This window comes from Mesoplodon mirus (assembly GCF_964341445.2).
Source record: "Mesoplodon mirus genome assembly, chromosome: 3".
Taxonomy (NCBI): Eukaryota; Metazoa; Chordata; class Mammalia; order Artiodactyla; family Ziphiidae; genus Mesoplodon; species Mesoplodon mirus.
In genome coordinates this window covers 114,782,302-114,791,894 of record NC_138978.1, presented here as the reverse complement: position 1 = coordinate 114,791,894, position 9,593 = coordinate 114,782,302, and the positions used below count along the sequence as shown (strand labels likewise).

The 9,593-nt window shown below is 46.6% G+C and overlaps 3 protein-coding genes across 3 annotated transcripts; 2 read left to right on the top strand and 1 right to left on the bottom strand.

Annotated features, from left to right (window-relative positions):
- Positions 1–3,938: 3,938 nt before the first annotated feature.
- On the bottom strand, positions 3,939–6,496 carry LOC309800998 (histone H2B type 2-E-like; the record flags this gene model as incomplete). The annotated part of the gene is made up of 1 exon (XM_082615362.1): positions 3,939–6,496. One exon carries the CDS (start codon positions 6,494–6,496, stop codon positions 6,116–6,118), a length of 381 nt encoding a protein of 126 aa, XP_082471488.1. The 3' UTR covers positions 3,939–6,115.
- Positions 6,497–6,749: 253 nt separating this feature from the next.
- On the top strand, positions 6,750–7,347 carry LOC309800997 (histone H2A type 2-A). The gene has a single exon (XM_082615361.1). It carries the CDS (start codon positions 6,847–6,849, stop codon positions 7,237–7,239), a length of 393 nt encoding a protein of 130 aa, XP_082471487.1. The 5' UTR covers positions 6,750–6,846; the 3' UTR covers positions 7,240–7,347.
- Positions 7,348–7,614: 267 nt separating this feature from the next.
- LOC309800996 (histone H3.2) lies at positions 7,615–9,363 on the top strand. Its single transcript, XM_082615360.1, has one exon. The coding sequence runs from the start codon at positions 8,425–8,427 to the stop codon at positions 8,833–8,835; it is 411 nt and encodes a 136-aa protein (XP_082471486.1). The 5' UTR covers positions 7,615–8,424; the 3' UTR covers positions 8,836–9,363.
- Positions 9,364–9,593: the final 230 nt, after the last annotated feature.

The window sequence follows — 9,593 nt, the reverse complement described above, 5'->3', positions numbered from 1 at the left end:
TCTGTAGGGACATGAATAACAGGACCTCATTAACCTTAAAGTAGATCACTCTGGTTGCTACGGTGAATCAAAGATCCTAGATTGTCCATAGTAGAAGCAAGGGAACCAATGAAAAGGGCTATTACAGTGTTACAGGCTAGAGCAGTGACTCAATTAAAGTCTCTTTTCCAGACCAGTAGTATTAGCATTACCTGAGAATTTATTAAAGGTGGAATTTTCAGACCCTAATAATTTGTGTTAACGAGCCCTCTGGGTGATTCTGATGCATGCTAAAGTGTGAGAACCACTGGGTAGTCTAGACATGCTGGATTGGAGAACAGTGATAATAATGGAGATGGTGAGAAATGTTGCGGTTAGGATTATATTTTGGAGGTAGTACTGTGAATAGGAGCAAAACCCCTAGGTTTTTAGCCTGAGCAACTGCGTAAACAGTGGTGCTGTTGATTAGGATTGAATACTGGGAGGAGGGATAGATTGGGGCATTGAAGGGAGATCCAGAATTCTGATTTAAGATTGAGAACCTTCAATATATGGAGTTGACATTCAACATTCAACTCGATAAATGGAGTTGGCAGTGTGAGAGATGCATCTAGGGCTCAGCGAAGAGAACATGAACCTGCTTTTAAAAAAAAGTGCACAACCTAAAAATTGAGAAGTATGTTTTATTCGGTGGACTTAGCTGAGGACTTAAGCCTGGGATACAGCCTCTCAGATCCAAGGGACTGTTCCAAAGAGGTAAGGGAGGAGCCAGGATATATAGGAGTTTTTGTTGAAAAAAATAACCAAACATATAGTCGAACATCAAAAGATTACTGCTAATCACAAAAACAGACATCTCAAGTTAATGATTTTAGTGCTTTCCTAGGTATGGGAAGATACAAGAGTTTGGGCTTATTGAAACCATTTCTTTGATATGCACCTTAACTATATAGGGCCATTATCTTGTTTCTCTCCATCCTGAATATCCTCAGGGTGCACCGTCAGGGATGGCTGCAGTGGCTGAGGGCTTTTTGGCTACAACATCTTTTGTTTACTGAAATGGCAGGCGACATTCTTTGTCCACACTCTAAACACAGCAGTGGGGATGAAGGCTATCACCTTATTCTTCTAGACTTTATTTCTCCTTATATGTTTCCTTAATGTATTCTTTGAGATTTGATTTCGTATGTTTATGTAGTATAACTTAGTAGTTGATAGCCCTATAATATATGTTATTGACTATGTAGCATTTTTCTTATTCTGTTTTTCTAATATTATGCTGATTTTCATTAAGGAGCTCACCTAATCCCTTATGTAGGTGGAGCTCAAACTTGACTGCCCACAGGTACCTGGAGAACTTTTAGAAATACTGATGTCTGGGTGCCATCCCCAGAAATTCTGATTTAAGTGATTTGAGACACAGTCATCACTTGGAATTTTAAAAAAAAGTTCCCCAGGTGACTCTAATGAGCAGTCAAGTTTGAGAACCATTGCCACATGTTTCCCAGAAAACAGATCTTATCTACAGTTCTTAGCATGATTGGCATGATTGGTTTAAATGTAGTCCCAACCACTTCCCACACTGATTAGCTCAGGAATCTAGACCAATCTAATCAGCACAAACATTTCAGAAATTGAACTACTGGGAATGTAGATTGCTCTTATCTTTTGGTAAAGAATCTTCTTTGTTTTCAAGAGGCTGCAGCAGAATGTAGTGTTATGTGGGTGTGAAGGCAAGAATGATTGTAGACCACAGGAGGGCAACTGCTGAGAGGAAGAATTGGAAAGCTGAGCCACTCATGGAGTTCAGCCAGCCTCAGAGCCCTACAGAGCCCTACTTGGATCTTGAAATATTTGAGAAATAATTTCCCAGAATAAAAGGAAAGATGATAGACCTTTTATCTTGGAAGGTCTCAAAGAGGCCAAATAGGGTAGATAAGGAAAAATAGAGCTGCTCCAACTACACATTTGGACTAAATGTCCACGTTTTAAAATCAATATTTGACCAGGGCTAAAGATTAATATTACCATTAAAATGAAGGACAGTCTAGGATTTTTAAAAGTCTGAAATTTTATTTAAAAATTAAATAATTCTATTATTAAAATTTTTAGTTTGCATTAGTTTCTTAGGGCTGCCATAACAAATTCCCACAAACTGAGTGGCTTAAAACAACGGAAATTTATTCTGTCATCATTTCTGGAGGCTAGAAGTCTAAAGTCAATGTGTTGGCAGGCCCCTGTCCCTCTGAAGGCTCTTCTTGGCCAGGATCCTTCCTTGTCTTTCAGCTTCTGGTAGCCCCAGGTATTATTTGGTTTACGACAAACCCTGACATTTGTCTCAGTTTTTTCCTGTGCATTTCTACATTTTGTTATAAGGACACCTGTCATACTGGATTAGAGCCCACCCTAATGACCTTATTTTAACTTGATTACATCTACAAAGACCCTATTTTCAAATAAGGCCACATTCTAAGGCACTGGGGAGTTAGACTTCAACATATCTTTTGAGGGGACACAATTCAACCTGTAACAGTAGTCAACAGCTGGGGTAGGCTGAATAGGGCTCCTAAATACGTCCACATCTAAACCCTAGAATCTGTGAATATTACCTTAAATGTCAAAGGGGACTTTCCTGGTGTGATTTTGAGATAAGGAGATTATGCTGGATTATTTGGGTGGACCCAAATGTAATCATCAGTGTCCTCATGAGAGGCAAAAAAAAGCCAAGGGAGGAAGAAGGTGATGGAAGCATAGAGAGATTTGAAGATGGTACGACGCTGACTTTGAGAATGGAGGCAGGAACCATGAGCCAAGAAATGCTCCTCTAGAACCTGGAAAATGCATGGAAAAGGATTCTCCCCTAGAACCTTTGGAGAGAGCAGTTTTGAGACCCGCCTGGTGAAACTAATATTTGTGCTTCTGATCTCCAGAACTTTAAGAGAATAAATTTGTGTTTTAAGCCACCAAGTTTATAGTTATTTGTTACAGCAGCCGTAGGAAATTAATGCAACACCTTTATAGCAGGGGTCCCCAACCCCCGGGCAGCGGACCGGTGGGGGTCCACGGCTTGTTGGGAACCGGGCCGCACAGCACGAGGTGAGCGGCGGGCGAGCGAGGGAAGCTTCAAATGCCGCTCCCCATTGCTTGCATTACCGCCTGAAACCGCCCCCCACGCCCGTCGTGTAAAATTGTCTTCCACAAAACCGGTCCCTGGTGCCAAAAAGGTCGGGGACCGCTGCTTTAAAGGATATTTTTTTGACAACTGGAGAAATTTGAATATGGATTGCATATTGGTTAATATTACTGAATCAATATTAAATTTTTGGCGTAATAATGGTACTGTAGTTATATAGGAGACTGTCCTTATTTTTAAGAGAGACGTAAAGTATTTAGGGAAAAGAATGAAATTTTGCCATTTGCAAGAACATGGATGGACTTGGAGGACATTATGCTAAGTGAAATAAATCAGAGAAAGATAGTGTATAATATCACTTATATGTGGAATCTAAAAATTACAACAAACTAGTAAATATAAAAGAAGCAGACTCACAGATACAGAGAACAAACTAGTGGTTACCAGTGGAGAGGGGCAATTTAGGGGTGGGGGAGTGGGAAGTACAAACTACTGGGTGTAAGATAGGCTCAATGATGTATTGTACAACACGGTGAATATAGCCAATACTTTGTATAACTGTAAGTGGAAAATAAACTTCAAAAATTATATTAAAATTTTAAAAAATGTTAAGTAAGGAAAAATGTCAAGATGTTTACAACTGATTTTCAAATCGTTCAGAAAATGCAAATGCAGCAAATAGTAACAATTGGTGAAACTAGATGAAGATAATGCTGGTCATTGTACAGTTTCTTTCAACTTTTCTATAGGTTTAAATTTTACAAAACAAAAAATTGAGAAAATTTAAAAAACTTGTAATCAGACTTAAAAAGCTACTACAGAAAACTTTCATAGACGTTAATTATTCCATTTTATTTTTACAGTATAATGTTAACTGATAGAATTTCAACATATGAACATATAAGATTTTTTTACTCCATTATATTTAAGTCTTATGTATGTTTGAGAGTGATCATCTATATATTAACTAGAACTCTTAATGATATCCTTTGTTCATATTTTGCTACACTTATTAGAGGTAACAGTGATTTATGTGGTTGCAATAGCCAAGGGATGCCCAATTAACATTGATTTAGATGTTTCATTATTCTGCCTTCTAAGGTTGGAGGTTGAAACTGATGTTGGATAGGGGATTTTAGTGAAACACTGAGACCAAAGCTAGATATCGAAAAAACCATATCTAGACATGTTATAGCGATTCTAAAAGCATCCAGAAAAAAAAACGATAGATCACCTACAAACGAGCAAGAATCGGGGTTTTAGAATCTACCCCTTTGTCCTTTCTCTTCCTTGAACTCCAGTTCTCATATTTCGTATTCCCAACCTGGGAATTTGGTATTTCCTATTTGATATTTCCACCTGGATAGCTACCAGTAGTCTCAAAATTTTGTCCAAGACATTACTCTAGGCTTTCCCCCTCCAAACCTACTTGCCTCTCGTATCAGTAAATTGCAGCTCTTTCCAAGTGCTCAGTCCAAGAACCTGCAATTAATCCTTGATTTCTCTCTTTCTGTCATAATCTATATACAATTCATGTTTCATTTAAAATATATCTTGACTACTTTTCATCATCTCCATGGCTACCACCCATCTCTCTCCTGAGCTATTACTGTAGCCCTTTTGATATTCACCCTGCCTCTACTCTTGTTCATCTATAGTCTATTTTTCAACATAGCATCCTGGGTGAGCTTTAGCGTAAGTCGAATAATGTCATTACTCTGATCAAACTCTCCAAAGGCTCTCTAACCTACTTAGAATTAAAGACAAAATCTTTGCAATGGCCTAGAGGCCCTTCAATGGCATACATAATGACTCTCAACTACCTTTCTGATCACATCTCCCTGCAGATCTTTCCTTTGCTCACTGTGCTTTAGCCACAGTGGCCTTGCTTATTCCTTGAACTCCTCAAACTTGTGCCTGCCTCAGGACCTTTGCACTTGCTGTTTTTTGTTTTTAGAATACTCTTCTCCAAGATATCCTATGGCTCACTTTCTTCATTCAGGCCTCTGTTCAAATATTAACCAGAAGGAATAGCAAAGTGAGACACGACGTACGTCTAGACTAAAATTTGTCTAGATGAAATGTGGATGAAAAATGTCACCTGCCATATCAGTAATCAAAGGATGTTGTGGCCATCAAGCCATCAGCCGCTGCAGCTACCCCAACTGTGCACCCTGAGGGGATTCAGGATGGAGAAAAACAGGATACTGGGCCTAGACAGTTAAGGTGCATATCGAATGAATGATTCAATCAGTCCACTCTTTCACCTTCCCATAGAGAAGTGCTAAATTCATTAACTTTAGTTTTTTTTTCATTAATTAGAATTCTTTTGACGTTCAACTACCTGGTTTGTTTTTGCAAAACTGGTATATATTCTGGTTCCTCCCATACCGCCTTGGAACAGATCCTCAGAGGTATCTGAAAGGCTGTCTCTTGGGCTTAGTCCTCAGCAAGTCACCGAATAAAACTTGATTCTTAACGCAGATTGTTTTCTTTTTTTTAGTCGACGTATAGATTTTCTATACGTGCTGGGGCGTGGTCTCAAAGTATTGCTTTTTTTTTTAATAGTAACATTAATTTGGTTTTCTGAGCTCAAGAAAAATGCATTTACAAAGTATTGACCCAATCTAATTGCTGCAGAGCAACCACTGCTTAACTTTTTACCCCATCCTCCTGAGTAGATAGATTTACACTGATCATCACCCATCGCTAACCGTTTCACTGGAAAAGGCAAGTTACTTGCATGAGAATGAACAATTACTCTAGCTAGTTCTTGATCGATAGACAAAATCTGGTCCTACCTTGGGTGTTGCCCTTCATCCTAAGGAAAATGGCAAATTTACACCACGAAAGGAGTAAGTGGTACGGAAAAGAACCATAACAGAAAATGAAAATAAATTGGATAACAGCTTCTTCCACTGAGAAGGTGGGTGGCTCTGAAAAGAGCCTTTGGAAAGTCAAGCGGCTCGGCGACTCGTGCGAGCGCCGCATCCCGGCAGGGACTCACTTGGAGCTGGTGTACTTGGTGACCGCCTTGGTGCCCTCGGACACGGCGTGCTTGGCGAGCTCGCCGGGCAGCAGCAGGCGCACGGCCGTCTGGATCTCGCGGGAGGTGATGGTCGAGCGCTTGTTGTAATGCGCCAGGCGCGACGCTTCGCCCGCGATGCGCTCGAAGATGTCGTTGACGAACGAGTTCATGATGCCCATGGCCTTGGACGAGATGCCGGTGTCCGGGTGCACTTGCTTCAGTACCTTGTACACGTAGATAGAATAGCTCTCCTTGCGGCTGCGCTTGCGCTTCCTGCCGTCCTTCTTCTGGGCTTTGGTGACAGCTTTCTTCGAGCCCTTCTTGGACGCCGGGGCGGATTTTGCCGGCTCAGGCATAACGGGAAGCACGAGCTGCAAAGACCACCACGAACGCAAACACAGCAGCGGCACCGAGGCTACCGGAAGCGACTCGGTACTTATAGAGGCTGTACGCAAATTAAGGTTCGGATTACGCCGCGTTGCGATTCGCGAGTTTTCAGTGGCTCTCTTGCGAGGGGGACGAGGTTATGTAAATGAGAGGATTCTGGTTGAGCTATCCTATTGGCCATCAGGACAAAGAGGTGTTTTAGCCAATCAAATTGTTCCGTAGACAATCGCCGTTCTGCCTATAAAGGGGTGAAGCGGCGCTGTTGAGAGCGAATTTATTAGCCGTCAAGCGAGAGCGGTTTGTATTGCCAGTGGCTGTCATGTCTGGTCGTGGCAAACAAGGAGGTAAGACCCGTGCCAAAGCTAAGTCGCGGTCGTCCCGCGCAGGTCTGCAGTTCCCAGTGGGGCGAGTGCACCGCCTGCTGCGTAAAGGCAACTATGCCGAGCGGGTGGGGGCCGGCGCGCCCGTGTACATGGCGGCAGTCCTCGAGTACCTGACCGCTGAAATCCTGGAGCTGGCGGGCAACGCGGCCCGAGACAACAAGAAGACGCGCATCATTCCTCGTCACCTGCAGCTGGCCATTCGTAATGACGAGGAACTGAACAAGCTGTTGGGCAAAGTCACCATCGCCCAGGGCGGCGTTTTGCCGAACATCCAGGCCGTGTTGCTCCCCAAGAAGACGGAGAGTCACCACAAGGCGAAGGGCAAGTGAGGCCGGTCTCCGGAAGCCTTCTCAAGCCCCCTACTCGAAGGGGCACCTGTGAAATCAAAGGCTCTTTTCAGAGCCACCCACTTTTTCAAATAAAAAGGGTTGTTCCAACACCTAGTTTGCTCAATTTCAGCTTTCTCAGTAGTAGACGTGCGGCCCAGGGGTACAGAGGGGGAGGGAGTGCCATTCACCCACCTTCTGGAATCTTTGAGTACCTTACCGGTGTTATGCGTGGGTGGGTGGCGACGGGTTGTAAATCCGGGAGGGTAATTAACTCAGGTGAAGGGAGCAAGCCTCTTGGGCGCCAGGGTCGACTCAGTTCTAGGTACTCCGTCAGGCGACCCGCGATGCCTTAACTCGGAGTCGGATGCCTAGTGAGCAACTCTATAGTATAGTTGTCCCCCAGGCCTTTGCCCAACACTTGAGGTCTAGTACCAAGGGGACGTTCCCTCTCTCTCACACACGTACACGCCCCGTTCACCCCAGTCGGTTAGGGGAGCGGACAGTTTTCGGGAGTGTGGCGGACCTGGGGTTTGGCTTAAGTGAGTCGACTGTCTCAAAGGGGGAAAAAAAGGCGCCTTCGCAGCGGAGATACAGGTACCCACTTAGGCTTTCGGAGGCGGAATCTTGCGCCCGGAGGGGTGCGCAGATAACTTTCCGATCCGAAGAGCACCGAAAGGCGGAAACAAAACAAAACAAAAAACCCCACAACGATCCGTCATGCCAACTAAGCTAGGGGGCTCTGAGAAGGCAACAAGGCGTTCCGGGGGCGGCGGGGCCAAACAGAAGGTTGAGGTTCAATTCGGGAGCTAGAAAGCGTAGAAAGAGGGTTTCGCGGGTAGCGCGTTCCAAGGGAGCGAAGGGTTGAGGAGGAACATTCTGACACAGTTACGCTCAAAACTGACTCTCACCCTGAAAGAAAGGAAAAGCAAGGCAGGGAAAACCGTTGGCAAACCGGAAAGTAGAAAGGGAGGCGGGTGGGCGGGGGTAGGGGGGATTCTGCCCAAGCCAATCAGTGGCGCTAGGGCCGATGACGTCACAGCCAATGGACAGCCAGCGCGGGACTTTCAATTATTGTCCCGCCCAATCGGGAAAAAGACTGTGCCTATAAAGACCGCTGCGGCGGGCCGGATCCCGGTTCCTCTCCTTGCGCATCGCTGCGCCGGTGAGCTCGTGTGTCGGCTCGCTATGGCCCGTACAAAGCAGACTGCCCGCAAGTCGACCGGTGGCAAGGCCCCGCGAAAGCAGCTGGCCACCAAGGCGGCCCGCAAGAGCGCGCCGGCCACCGGCGGCGTCAAGAAGCCGCACCGCTACCGGCCGGGCACCGTGGCCCTGCGGGAGATCCGGCGCTACCAGAAGTCGACCGAGCTGCTGATCCGCAAGCTGCCCTTCCAGCGGCTGGTGCGCGAGATCGCGCAGGACTTTAAGACCGACCTGCGCTTCCAGAGCTCGGCCGTGATGGCGCTGCAGGAGGCGAGCGAGGCCTATCTGGTGGGGCTGTTTGAAGACACGAACCTGTGCGCTATCCACGCCAAGCGCGTGACCATCATGCCCAAAGACATCCAGCTGGCCCGCCGCATCCGCGGGGAGCGGGCTTAAGAGGTGTGCGCTCGGCTCGAGGTTCCATCATATCCAAAGGCTCTTTTCAGAGCCACCCACAACTGCACTTGGAAGAAGCTGTGCCACTTGTCCGTGCTCTCCCGGCGGACCCTCGCATGCCCCGGGAGGAGAGGCCGTTAGAGCGGGCAGAGCGTTGGGCTCCAACAGATAGGCTAAAGAAAGGCCAGGTATCCGGCCTGGTCCCCTGCTTACTGGCCGCCTTCCGGGGTGTCAGGATCTTTGAGTTTGGTCAGTCGGCTTCTCTGGACTGGCGAGGTTGCCGCTGCGTTCTTGGGCGCGGACGGGGCGCCCAGTTTCGCTTCTTGGAGGCAGCCACGGGTCCTCCCGTAGGGTCGGGCTCTTCTAGGGCGTCTTCGTACTCGACCTTGGCCCAGAACTGTAATCTGTTCCGGGAGTTGGGGGGTGGGGAGTGGGGGGGGTAGGTTAGACCAGGCGGAGTCACTAGGGGACGCTCAGGATTCGCGGGCTTGAGCGCGCGGGCGCTGGCCTTCAGGCAGCTGAGAGCCGCGCGCAGGTCTGACCTCCTCACTCGCGCCGGAAAGGGCCCCGCCCCGCGTGGCTCTCCGGCTCCGGAGGGAAATCGCCACGTCGGTCGTTCCCGCCCCCTTTCTGCCGGGGAAAGTGTGGTATTTCTGCGGTTCAAGTGTCGGTAATTTGGGGCCTCACTCCCACCCTCTGCTTCTAATCAAAACCCGGGGGTTGGATGGAAGGGTGTTTGTACAGATCCTAAGGCCACT